Source organism: Haliotis rufescens, unplaced genomic scaffold (genome assembly GCF_023055435.1).
Source record: "Haliotis rufescens isolate VD_foot unplaced genomic scaffold, xgHalRufe1.0.p SCAF_6, whole genome shotgun sequence".
Lineage (NCBI taxonomy): Eukaryota > Metazoa > Mollusca > Gastropoda > Lepetellida > Haliotidae > Haliotis > Haliotis rufescens.
In genome coordinates this window covers 41,245,149-41,259,700 of record NW_025964334.1, presented here as the reverse complement: position 1 = coordinate 41,259,700, position 14,552 = coordinate 41,245,149, and the positions used below count along the sequence as shown (strand labels likewise).

General features: G+C 41.1%; 1 protein-coding gene across 7 annotated transcripts in view; it reads left to right on the top strand.

Annotated features, from left to right (window-relative positions):
• The window catches only part of LOC124110751 (MAP kinase-activating death domain protein-like), a 194,843-nt gene that overhangs the window by 99,500 nt on the left and 80,791 nt on the right, over positions 1-14,552 (top strand). For all 7 annotated transcript variants that reach the window (XR_006857326.1, XM_046470131.2, XM_046470132.1 and 4 more), the window contains exon 13: positions 3,293-3,354. Coding sequence is in view for 6 of the 7 variants with exons in the window: in XM_046470131.2 (XP_046326087.1) it covers positions 3,293-3,354 (62 nt within the window). In the remaining variant the exon portion in view is untranslated. The remainder of the gene's footprint in view (positions 1-3,292; positions 3,355-14,552) is intronic.

The following is a 14,552-nucleotide window of genomic DNA, read 5'->3' as shown; positions in this document are numbered from 1 at the left end:
CATAGGCAAATTGATTTTGACAGCTTGCATGATTCAGATGTAAGTAGGGGCACGGGTGACCCAGTCATCTAAGGTGTCGCGATTCGATGTGCATGCCCTTGGACACGCCAGAAACCTATGATTGTGCGTTCGAATCTGGTTTTGCCCCGATTATGTTTCTAGGTTTGTCAGCACCACACCCATACCCGTGTGACTGGGTTTCACCTAAGTGGTAAAGGTCTGAGGCCTGCATCACTTCGGGCTTTCCTCCCACATTAGGCTGACACGCCGTGATATAACTGGAAAACTGTTAAAAGCAGCATTAAGCCCAACTCACTCACTCACTCACTCAGATCTTAAGTATGTTTATGTCCAGTAATGAATGTATTACAAGGGCCAACACTGTCAGATTATTTAGAGTGTGTAAACAAACCAACCCCAACTGATCAGGCCATTGGGGGTCAGTGCATTGTTGCAATGTATGTAGCCTGAAGCAATCCTGAAACATAGATGTCTCTACCCGTGAAGATCTGGATTAGAATAGGTCTTCAGCAATCCATGCTTGCCAAAAGAGGCAACTATGCTTGTCGCAAGAGGCGACTAACAGGATCGGGTGGTCATCTCACTGACTTGGTTGATGCATGTCATCGTATCCCAATTGTGTGGATCGATGCTCATGATGTCAATCTTTGGATTGTCTGGTCCAGACTTGATTATTTAAAGATCGCTGTCATATAGCTGGGATATTGCTGGGTGAGGCATTAAACTACAAATAAACAAACAAAAATCAGCAACGAAAATAGACATTATCTGTATCAAGTAAGGCTAAGGCCCATTTGATAACATTTTTACTGCATTACCGTTATGTACTTTGGTCGATACTGCATACCTGGATCTAGGTTATGTAATGCCTGTTACACAATGATTTGCCAAATAAGATAATTGAACAGTGTCTTTAACATTCCCTTTGTTGTTTATCGAGATGGAAAACTTTGCTTCATGGTATTCTGAAACATGTTCCTTCTGAAAAACTGGGTCCATAGTTAGGAGTCTGGATTGAGTAATACATGCATATACATGTTGTAGTAGTTATCTGCATGCTAAAACATAATACCACCACAGTTGCATCATCAAGCTACAGTCTGCACAAAGACAGGAATTTCAACTAACACATCAAAACGATTGCATTTGTTGGCACCAATGATATCATATCAAAGGCTGATAACTCTGGTCTGTTTTTGTCCTTTGGGCGAACACATTGTTTTAACGCTATTAGGTACTAGATTTACTTGGTTACATGATAATGTAGTGCACAAATTACCTTTAATAATCATACATCATGAAAGAAAAATGATGAACATTCTCTTGTCTACTTCAAGAAAAGGTTTACATTATTATGTACACTTCCCCTTTAAAGGTAGCAATCATGGAACGTTCTCTTTTTTGGGTTGTACTGCTTTGGTCACACGTTTTCCTTAAGGCTAGAAAAAAAATGATAGCCTTGGTTATCAGGCACCGCCCGCATCATCATAAAGTCTGCCGCACTGTGATACAATATAGCATGCAGTTACTTCCCTTAACATGCACACTTCTTTACTATGCATCTCGTATTATGGTCATGGTAGCAATAGGAATTTGTTTGCTTGTTTATGTAGGGAGGCCTTTCCCAGGTTGATGATGCACAACTGTTTATTTGGTTAAATACTAGTTTAAACAAGCAAATAAAACCCGCCCGCTGCACTAAGTTTTCAAAAATCATTGCCTGATAACCAATTCTTAAGCCTAATCTGAAAGTGATGTCATTTTCCGGAAATGCTTATGACTTTGTAACTAAGATGACAACATTCATGTGGTTAAGTTGTACTACATAAGACAAAATATACTACCGACAATTATATGGGAACTGATGAAATGATAGTGAAGGTGTAATGATGATAAATATCTGTAAATATAATCAGGGCATTGAAATGCATATCTGATGTGTCCTCCTTTATGGCAAACTGTTGATTAACTTGTGTATGGTTACCCTTAGTATTGCCCGCCATTCCACCAACTACCCCAAACTGGGCCATGTTAGCAGGTGCTGGGTCTCTGGCGTACACTCTACTCCCAAGAACATCCCATAGATGCTCTATTGGGAACGTGTCAGTGTATTTAGCAGGCTTGTCCAATGTCTATATGCCTTCTCATCGGAGATTATAATTGACGACCTGGACACGATGTGGTCTGGCATTGTGATCTTGCAGTTCAAAATTTCTGCTAAAAATTTCGTCAATATGTTGCTGGCCAGTCAAAAGTCCATTCACAATAACCATATCAGTTAGCCTGTGATGAGTGATACCAGCCCACACCAAGACACATCCATCCCAATACCGATTATCGTCAAGAATTATTGCCTTAGCATACTGCTCCCTACTGCGTCTCCAACACCGTGTGAATCAGAAGCAAAACCTCTACCTTTTACGGTAGATGTTGAAATTTGCCTCCCTGTCATTGTACATAGGACAGATTTGAATCTATTGCATAGTGCATTTAATGTAATGAGACTGCCTTGTCTTGCTGTCGTTTTCCAGGCCCACCATGCTCAGGTCCCACTGCAACCCCACCCGTTTGACGGTACTTGTCCCACAGTTGAGAAATTACACTTTTTTATTTCCTAACATTCAGACTACTTGGGATATTGACATACCCCAATCTATTGTACCCACAATTCACCATTTTGTCTGTTCATTAAGATACTGTCTCAGAGGCATTTTTTAGTGTGTGCGTAGTTCAATTGCATTTGTGATTGTCACTTCCCCTGTAGGCACACACACTTTGGCTTCTATGTGCATGTGCATCACGTGCTGTTCATGCATGATGTGAAATTTCATAGTGATTAGATGTTGCGTTCAGATGCTACACCATGGTATTGTACATAAGATAAGATAACCCTTTATTGTCCTCAAGGAAATTTGGGTTGCATCAGCACAAGGTCTCAGCTCATTGATAAACACAAATGCAAATTAATATGAACATGACAAACATGTACACCTCAATGATAGCTACATTCAAATCATTAGTTCCCTTATTTTTTTGTCAGTAGTATAAATATATATTGGTCATGTAAGCTGTCACCTCATTTGATAAGTTACAGTTAAAATAGTTTGTGACATGTTTCTGTAGGGAAACTTTAAGAGCATTGAGCGCAGGATGGGTATGTGGCTACTTTTCATTTTACTTGTAAAGCAAACAGTTTCTTTCTATATGTATATGTTTGCAGGTTTTTGTCATTTGTGATTCAGTGTTATAAAATTTGCATGTTAACTTTCAGGATGAAAACACAGTATTCCGGTATGATTCTGGTAATGTAACTGCCACCAGTCATTCACAAAGGTGAGATTGTGATGTCATTCTCTGTGTTGGGAATATGGGGGGAGGGAAGGAAAAACATATTGTTTTTGCCTCAGTTCCCGTCAGCATTCCCATCCTATTCCGAGACATAACTTAATAACCATGTTTTTTACATTTTCCTGATTTTATTTTTTACATTTCCATGGAAACAATTTCAACTTTGTTTCAAACGTGGGTAGGGTTTGTTTTCCGTTTGTTTTCATAGAAACATGTTGACATATTTCAACGAAACTTGGCATGTGTATTACTCATTAGCTGAACTGGTGCCTTTTGCTATTTTATAATTTTCCAAATATATTTTTACGTTTTCATTGAAACAATTTTGATAGTTTCAAATGAGGGTAGGCTTCGTTTTGGGCCATTACTTGAAAGACTTTTAACATATGCATATGCAGTGCTCATCAATTTAACTGGTGCCTTTCATCTATTTTGAAATTTTTCCATATTTTATTTTCTTATGTTTCCTATAATTCTTACAAACTCTCTACCTCTATTAAATCACTGCCGTAAATCCTGTATTTTGGCTTCAATCACACCAACTAAAATTTTCAGATTTTCAAAAAACGTCCTCTTCACTGTCAATCACACACAATTAGTTGTTCCCAAGTAGCATCGTAACCACCCAAGCTATGACGTATGCATTGGCTTGAACCTCACTTTTTTCCTGTGTGTGCTAGAGTCAGCACCTATTGTAATAGTAGTAACAATCGAACACTTGGTAGTAAATCACATTAATCTAAGATTATTCTTATAGTTTTCTATAATAACAGACAATAAGTTGATATTAATAGCTGCTTCAAGGGTGACGATCGCACACACGTGAGCATAACTGGTGCTTGGTGTTTGTGAGGTCAAAATGGACTCTCCCTCTACTCCCTGGTGCAAGGAGTGTAGCCATTTATGGTCACGGGAGATCCTCATGTTAACTGTACTAAGTGCAAAAGCACATCTTGCTATGAGGACAAGAGATGTGAGAGGTGCGCCAACACATCTAAAAAGACCTAAGAAAGCCGAGGCTTAAACCAAGCCTAAGAGACGCGAGGCAGCCAAGAAGAAAGGTCAAGGTCATGAAATAGGCTCTCATCCCAGCTTCTCCCACTTCAGTTGATCAACCATCTCCTGCACTCTCCATGAGTCTTATTCAACAGCTCTTTAAAGAACAGCAGGAGATGATGAAGAATTTGTTTGAGGGGAGGCTCTCAACCCTGGACGAAGAAATGGAGAATATGAAAGAGATAGCTCTTGCAAAGAAGAATTATCTGGTCACTAGACCACATAGGGGGATGCCATCTGTCAAATCAATACACACGACCGTAGGGCCTTCTCCAGCCGACCAGCCAGCTGAGCCGTAGGGTATGAGCCGCAGGTTTTTCCCTAACGTGAGACAATACGGTACGGGCACCGCACAGTATCCATGGCAACCCAGCAGACAGACCAGCCGTCCAGCCAGCTGACCGTTAAAACAGCGTAAGGTCGCCACACACACTCCATGGGCCAGCCGCCCACGGCAATGCAGCCGACTGATCAACCGTTTAGCCCGCTATACGGCTACAACACGGACTCCATGCCAACAATCCAGCCACTCGGCTTACTGTATGATCTCCATCAACCGACAGCTCCCAAGCAAGCTGCATGGACTACTACATGGGATCATCCAACCAACCGACTAATCCGCGGACCATGAAGATAACTACCGTACTCGTACCGTTACACATGGACCATCGCAAGTCGTACAGAATCTAATCATACCGGAATCATGGACACCGGAGGACGATGGACCCCACGGGGTAGACACGGTGGACTACTATTGCAGGGTTCGCCCTGACGCAGAAAACCTGCGTATTTGACGCATAAATAATTGAAAATACGCTAAAAATATTTTCTACTGCGTCAGTGTTGACGCAATGAAACAGCCGTTACAATTAGTAAACTGAGACCTTTCCGTCTGTCAGAAAGAAAATACAGTGATCCCTCGTTACAACGCTACCTTCGGGGTCCAAATAATTGATGAGCGTTATAGATGATCAGCGGTTAACTCTTTCAACACCGTAGGCCGGTTTTCGGCCAAGAAGCATCGAGTCCCCAGACACCGTAAGCGGGTTAACCGGCCAAGCCGTAGTCACGTTAAAATAGTATATATTTTTATGGACCTACCTGTAATATCATTCATTTATTATCCCCCGCCGCGCGAAAGCGCGAAGCGGGGGATATAGTATTCACGACCGTCCGTACGTACGTCCGTACGTCCGTCCGTACATCCCACCTGTTTGTTGCCGCGATATCTCAAGAACTAAACACTGGATTGTCTTCATATTTGGAACTATGGTGTATATACAGACTCCGCAGACACCAGTCGGTTTTGGTGACCTTGATCCCATTTTCAAGGTCACAGCAGACAAATCTGCTTTTAGAGTTGGAAAACGGTGTTGCCGCGATATCTCAAGAACTAAACACTGGATTGTCTTCATATTTGGAACTATGGTGTATATACAGACTCCGCAGACACCAGTCGGTTTTGGTGACCTTGATCCCATTTTCAAGGTCACAGCAGACAAATCTGCTTTTAGAGTTGGAAAACGGTGTTGCCGCGATATCTCAAGAACTAAACACTGGATTGTCTTCATATTTGGAACTATGGTGTATATACAGACTCCGCAGACACCAGTCGGTTTTGGTGACCTTGATCCCATTTTAAAGGTCACAGCAGGCAAATCTGCTTTTGGAGTTGGAAAACGGTGTTGCCGCGATATCTCAAGAACTAAACACTGGATTGTCTTCATATTTGGAACTATGGTGTATATACAGACACCGCAGACACCAGTCGGTTTTGGTGACCTTGACCCCATTGTCAAGGTCACAGCAGGCAAATCTGCTTTTGGAGTTAGAAAACGGTGTTGCCGCGATATCTCAAGAACTAATCGCTGGATTGTCTTCATATTTGGAACTATAGTGTATATACAGACACCGCATACACCTGTCAGATTTGGTGACCTTGACCCCATTTTCAAGGTCACAGCAGGCAAATCTGTTTTTGGAGTTGGAAAACGGCGTTGCCACAATATCTCAAGAACTAATCGCTGGATTGTCTTCATATTTGGTACTATGGTGTACAGGCGGGGGATATTTCGTCACTCTGTGACAAATACTTGTTAAATCTATCACATTTCACAATGTCTGAAATACGTATTCCATTTCAATTTATAATTTTTTATCGATAAATTAAAAAAATATTCACTATTTCCCCGCGATGTTGTTGAAAATAAAATTCTCGGACACACATTTCGACAACGGGTCCACATCGAACATGTCAAAGAGCAAAATAAAGGCGTGTTAAACAAATCTTTAAATATATTATACAAAGTAATAAATAAAATCAACAAAAATATATCTAAAAGTAATCAAGCTTACATCTAAGTTATTATTTCCATCTTTTTGTGCGATCGCCTGTAATATAAGACATCTCGGCTTTCGTCGCCTTGAATTCTCGGCTCGGACAAGATGTTTAATGCAAAAATATATGCGTGAAAAATCTTTGTCACAGCTCGTAACCTAGCACGATACATTCACGAAGTTCCATATTTTTAATATGTATCGTGATTTCCTGCTTAAAACGTTCAGAATAACGATTTAACAAAAACCTTTCGCCAACTTCTGAAATTTATCAAACACGAGCTTGGTATCACAGCTGTAATTTGATTAGCTGCCTTAGGTCACGTGCTCAAAATTGACCAATCGCGAAACTTGTAGCAGATTTCGGAAAGAAAGCGTCATTGGAAATCAATTTTATTCCAATGAAATCGCTTGTTATAACTACGGAAAAAAACAGCCGATGTTACGAGCGTGTAGATAAAGGAATAAGCTTTCTAGCGATGTGTCATTTGCCATTCTTTGACGAACGTGTTATTCATACGAAGCCTTGAAAACGGGGGTATTTCTTCTTGTTACTGAGCGGACAGCCGCTGTTATCGGGAAATGGGTATAATTCTTTTTAAAATGATTTTCCAATTACGTAAACAATGAAAATAAAACAGAAATAGGTAAGTGGATTTTATGAAATCTTATATTTGCCGAAAATCGTCAAGTTTTCGCTTCCTTGGTCCTTAATCTGGATGTTAACAACGTATTAGCTTACATTTTTTATTTACAACGAACTTAATTAAGTTGTAAATGCATTATTTTATATAATGTGAAAAACATAACTTTCATATTTATAAACCATAGGATCAGACCTTTCAAATGGTGTATAACATGTAGTGGCAAATATATTTTACAAGCAGGTATTTTCTTTGATAAATGTTGGCTTCATCTATCACACAAGAGTCTCTGGGAACTCGGTGTCCCAGCAGTAAACACTTCTGTTTGACTGGTGTTGAAAGAGTTAACGAAGGTCGAGTCGCAGGTGGTAGACGACAAACACAACAGTATACATGCTCTGCCTAGTACCTATCACGATCTACGTTGCACTTTTCACAGTTTCCAAAAAGATTAGAATAGAAGTTACATGTATTTATGATTCATAATGTAAAAAAAGATTTATCGAGTATTAGGCCCAATATACTTGACTTTGTGAATCAAAGATATTTATGTTACAGTTAAAATAATGAAGAATATAAAAAGTTAAAATCTTACCTTGTTTATGTTTACTTAATTTTTCATCCTGATAGCGAGATTCTGAGATTAGTTAATATGACTCCCAAAAATTGATGAATGACTCCTAATCTGAAAAGTTGGGGGTCATAATGACTCCCAATTTTTAAGGTCTAGGGCAAACCCTGCTATTGTTATCCATCCCCCACGGGAGCTACCCACAGTCACTTGGAAGCAGAAACGGAGTGTTTTGAAGATCAGGCTGACGACTCACCTCAGCGGGATAACATGGAGGCACTGTTTGCGTTGTGTTCCAAAATAATGGGGTCCCCTGGGACGTGGTAGCCGCGAGCGCCGTAGGCGCGAAGCTATCTAGGGGGGTTTGGGTGCATGCCCCCCCAAGAAATTTTGATAAATGTGGACCTGAAATGGTGAACTTTAGGCCATTCTGAGCATAAATAAGTGTGTGGTTAAAATCTTTAAGTGTCAGTAAATGTTAGTCTAGTAAAACATCTTTGCAACTACATGTTATACACCATTTGAAAGGTCTAATCCTACTGTTTATACATATTCATGTTCATCACATTATTTAAATAAAGCATTTACAACTTAAGTAAGTTGTAAATAAAAACAAATGTAAGCTAACACATTCAAACGACCAGATTGAGGACCAAGGAAGGGAAAATTTGACGATTTTTGTCAAATATAAACAAACATAAAATCCACTTACCTATTTCATTTTTATTTTCATTGTTTACCTGATCGGAAAAGTATTTTATAAATAATTGTAAAAAGTATCTGTCATCACCAATTTCTCGATCCCAGCGGCTGTCAGTAACATGAAGAAATACGTCCATTTTCGAAGCTTCGTATTAGAAAATTTATTTTTTCATCTACACTAACCTCGCCCAGTCTTTTCGTAGCTGTAACATGCTTTCTTGCCGATATCTGCTACGAGGGTGGTAATTGGTCAAACTAGAGTACATGACCTAAGGCTGTCAATCAAATTACAGCAATGGCACATGTGTAATGAAAGATTTTGACGAAAGTTTTTTGTTATTCTGAACGTTTCAAGCAGGAAACTCGCGATCTATATTAAAAACATGGAACTTCGTGTATGTATCGTGCTAGGTTAGGAGCCGTGACAAAGCTTTTTCAGGCATATTGGAAACATCGTATCCGAGCCGAGAAATCGAGGCGACGAAAGCCGAGATGTCATTTGATTTACATTACACACGATCGCAGGAAAAGATTGAAATAATAACTTAGCTGTAAGTTTGACAACTTATAGATATATTTTGGTTGATTTTATTTATTACTTTGTATACTAGATTTAAAAAATTCCTTGAAATGTCTTTATTTTGCTCTTTGACATGTTCGATGTGGACCCGTTGTCGAAGTGTGTGTCCGAGAATGTTATTTTCAATAACATCGCGGAAAATAGTGAATCATTTAATCTATCGATAAAAAATGATAAATTGAAATGGAATACGTATTTCAGACATTGTGAAATGTGATAGATTTAATAAATGAATGATATGACAGGTAGATTCATAAAATTATATAGATCTACCCTTTATTTTGACGTGACTACGGCTTGGCCAGTCTACCGGCCTGCGGTGTCTGGGGACTCGAGCCTTCTTGGCCAGTGTACTGGCCTACGGTGTTGAAAGAGTATATTGGCTCTTCAAGCAAACTTTCTTGAAACCTATTTTTCTTTTAACAAAGTTTCGGCGATGCCATTTGGACCTTAGTCCTTGACATCGACAAAATACTGTTAACAAGGTCTGCGATTGGCTTACGTTTCTATTTCCATTTTGTAAACCTATCAGCAATGCCATTACGGACAGGACATGGAAGAGAAACGTCATCGGATACCTCTCAGTTTCCCATGTTCACACCGAAATCTGGCTAGCACCTGAACCAAGCGAACATTGGATACACATTATCACATGGGTTTTGGGAGCGAGAGAAACACGAAACAAAACAACAATAAGTTATGCGTGAAGTGAACTTTTTTCAAAATGAAAAAACGCGTAAGGGGACGCGTGAAGGTTTGTTTTTTGGTGTCCTATTTTTTTTTCAGTGCGTATATTTGTATATTGGACGTCGTAAACGCAAACACTGGGCGGGCTACACATTCGTCGAACTGATAGAGGAATTATACCACCATATGCCTATTCTCCAACCTCCTGTGACAGGGAATTCACCACCCCAGATGCCGGAATGTGGGAGATGTCATGCTCCTACAGGGCGGGCGGATAGCCTTGTGGGTAAAGCGTTCCCTTGTCATGCCGAAAATCCGCGTTCGATTCCCTACATGGGTACAATGTGTGAAGCCCATTTATGGTGTCCCCAGCCGTGATATTGTTGGAATAGTGCTAAAAGCGGCGTAAAACCATACTCACTCACTCATGCTCCTACATTGTCTCAACACATTCATCAGACATTGCCTTGGCCTAGCTACGCAGGCAAGGCAGTAGACCAGATGTCCGATAGTCTACACAAGCTCAGACATAATGAACGACTACCCTTACCTCCATTGAAGCAGAAGTTATATAGGACACACGAGGCTCCACTTCCGGATTTCCCAAGTGTGGACGAGGACTTCAACAAGCTGGTACTCAACCCTAACACTAATCACACGTTACCTCCTTCGAGGATTAAGGATCTGACATCGGTTTCCAGATACTCAATGGTCATTGGCTCTTACAATAACTGGTTTGTAGCCGGAATCAGACACATCATTCCACCATTACAATCATCTTATGAAGGCATAACTGGAGCACACCCATGGCTATTAGCACTGATCAAGACTGACTCATCCGTAGCCTTCTAGACTTACTCTCCTCCCAAATCTGGATGTCCTCACAATTATTATGGCTACAGCGTCAACAACTCTTTTCTCAGATCTGCTCCAGAGCTGTCTCTAACCAAACCAAGAGGTTGATAATGTCACAAACCATATCAGCTCCCATGACATTCAACAGGAAATTGAGACACGTTATAGATGAAGTGAGACAAGATACTACGGAATAAAGCGTCCCTGGGACCACAAAGCTTAATCATCTATGCAGCCTCCTAAGAAGAAGTTTGTTCCCTCTGGGAAAGATTCTATTCAATTGAGTTGGGAGTACGACAAGCGACAAAGTGTTATAGATCCTTTCGACCTAGTTATGTCCATGGACTGCGATTTACGCCTACCATCTTTCAACATGATGCTGACTCCGGGACCAGTTGGAGGGCGCCTCCTGTCATACACCAAAAATTTGAAGCAATTTACACCCGACCACAGGATTCTAGACGTTGTGGCTCACAGGTATAAACTGCTTTTCACGAAACATCCTACCTTAAAAATCGGACGCAGATTTTATCTAGTCGGAGCCAAGTTGGCGGCAGCAGATTTTGCCGTCAGGAAGATACTAAAGAAGCGAGCCATTCAGAGAATAACAGAGACCAACAACACCAAAGGCTTTTATTCTCCGGTCTTCCTAGTGCCGAAGAAAAATACGACTGAAATGAGGATGATAATCAACCTGAAGATCCTCAACAAAAAGTTCTTGGTACCTCAGCCAAAATTCCAGATGGAATCCGTACGGAAGTTACGGTCGACGCTGAAGACAGGAGACTGGCTTATCAGCCTCGATTTACAGGATGCCTATCTTCATGTTCCGATACACCCATCGTCACAGAAATATCTACGCTTTGCGATCAATGGACGTTACAAGTTCCAGGTCTTAACATTCAGGATATCAATAGCCCCTTGATTATTCACCAGGATTACAGCACCAGTCATCAAATTTGCCCACCTCCAGCTTGTTCGAATCCATGGCCACCTGGACAATTCCCTAGCTGCAGTCCAAGAGAAAACTCAGCTACATCAGAACATGATAGTCTTGGTCCAACTTATGACCTAACTAGGCTTCCTAGTCAATCCATCCAAGTCCGAGACCACTCCAATTCAAGACATCATATATATATCAGAGCAAGATAACAACTAAACAAAGGATACCTATGCCCACCAGAGGATCAATTCGACAAGACTATCAAGATGATTCAATCACTTTCAAGTCAACCCAGCAAGTCTCTGGGGTGGTTGAAGTCTCTTCTATGCAACTTAGCGTCTCTACAGGATATGACCTTCAGAGGAAGGCTGATGCTACGTCCTCTACAGACATGGATCAACTCTATAAGATCCCACAGCCTAGAGTTCAAGGCTCAGTTGCCATGCTTAGAACGAGACCTGCATTGGTGGACCCACAGAGAACATGTGATGAGTGGCATTCTTCTGACTTCTCCAACGCCCGAACACCATCTATTCACAGAGGCGTCAGATTCGGGATGGGGAGCCTATATGGACAATCTCACAGTACAGGGATCTTGGAACGCCGGAGAGAAGAACCAACATATCAACTGCAGGGAAATGAAGGCCATATATTACGCCATCCTGGAATATAAGATACATCTTTCCCAATCGTCCATCCTCATAGCCATGGACAACACCACAGTAGTGGCCTACATCCAGAAACAGGGAGGAACTGGATCCAGCTCCCTGATGACAGAGACTACACAATTGTTTGCCTTAGCAGACTCCTTACATTGCCAGATGAAAGCGAGACATAACCCGGGAAACTGAACAACCTTGTCGACAGCCTTTCCCGCCAGGGGAGAATAGTGGCAACAGAATGGACACTACATCCACAGATCTTCGCTTGGATAACCATGTTATGGGACACACCACACCTGGATCTATTTGTCACATGCCAGAACTACCAACTTCCAGTTTATGTCAGTTCAGTTCCCGACCCAAGAGCTCACCAAATCGACGCACTATCGATGGATTGGACAGGTCTATTTGCTTATGCATTCCCACCATGGTCTCTCCTAGATAAGGTCATCCACAAGGTGGAGGAGACGGACTGCGTAATAATACTGATAGCTCCAATATGGCCCAACAGGGCGTGGTTTCCCAGACTACTAAGACTACTAATGGAAGAACCTATCCAGTTACCTCTCTGTCGAGATCTGTTACGAGAACCCAAGTCCAGCATTTTCCACCACAATCTGTCCAGCCTACATTTAACCACTTGGAAGTTATCACGCAGAAAATGCAGACATCTGGATACTCTGAGCTTGCCTCACAAGCTGTGGCAAGATCATGTAGACCTTCATCCTCCCTTATATATGACAACAGATGGGACAAGTTTGTCCAGTGGAGAAGACGACAAGGGATTATAACTAATGCTATATCCATCCCTATGGTAGCGGATATTCTACTACATGTACTTCAGGATAATAAATTCCAACATGGGATTTGCTCTTCACTCTGTACTTCAACATGATGGATTATCAATTGGAAAAAAAACCATTCGAAACATAAAAAAGGGATCCTTTCTACAAGAAGATGTTCGAATACCTCGTATGTTCCACAAGTTGAATCTCTCTGTGGTACTATCGGCACTGTTAACGGAGACTCTTCTTATCTTGCAAGACTCATTCCAACAAGGACATCACCAAGGCTACAATAGCAGGCTGGCTAAAAGCTACCGTTGCAGCAAATTATACACAAGCTCAGAATTCCCCACCATGTCCCGGATCCTGCTCAGCTCATGAAAACAAAGCCCTAGCCACAAGTCTCGCTACATGGACATCAGTCTCAGTAGAACAAGTAGTTTCTAGCTGTCAGTGGGGCTCACAAAACACCTTCACCAGTTTTTACTTGCGTGACGTGCAACGGGAGGGTGAGCACACCTTTTGATTATTCTGTCTATTAGGTGTAGGATGGATTAGAAGCACCTTGAGTAGCAGGGGCCTCCAGTGGACCGGAAGTGACGTCATCACCGGAAGTGAGAAAATACCCAGAAGTGACATCAGCACCGGAAATGGTAGAACCAGGTCAATCTAATCAGGAAATAACGTTTTTGGGTAGAAATAAACCTTAAGAGACGTCATTACCTTGTAAAAGGGAAGTGACAAACCTGAAGTGACATCACAACCGGAAGTGACATCGGCACTGGTATCAGTGTCACAAATCCAAATTTAACAAGAAATGCAGTTTTAAAGCAGAAATAGATTAGAAATGACATCAATATTACGAACAAGATCAGCAAATATAATGGAAATTCTAGTGAAGGTATCACATATTTGACTGATTCTTGATACATTTCTGATTTTCAAGTCCTTGGGGAATTTCAGAGGAAATTATCTCGAGTTAGGATTATAATAAGTAAATAATGGTTTCCAGAAGAAGTTTCAGTCAATTACACAGGGAATTACTTGAGGCAGATCCCACCGGATCCCTCTGGTATATTCTGGCAGAGATGTTATAGAGGTAGAGATTTATTAAGAATTATCGAACAATAGTAATCATTGTTAACAATTCTAAGGATACAACCTCTATTACATCAGAAGTACTCCCACCCACCTCCCAAATTCATCTTTCTCTGGTAGTTAGATGTGGAAAAAAAGGGAGGTTCCCGTCATTGCATACGTCATAGCTTGAGTGGTTACGATGCTACTTGTGTGTGATTGACAGTAAAGAGGACTATAATCTGAAAATTTTAGTTGGTGTGACTGAAGCCAAAATACAGGGT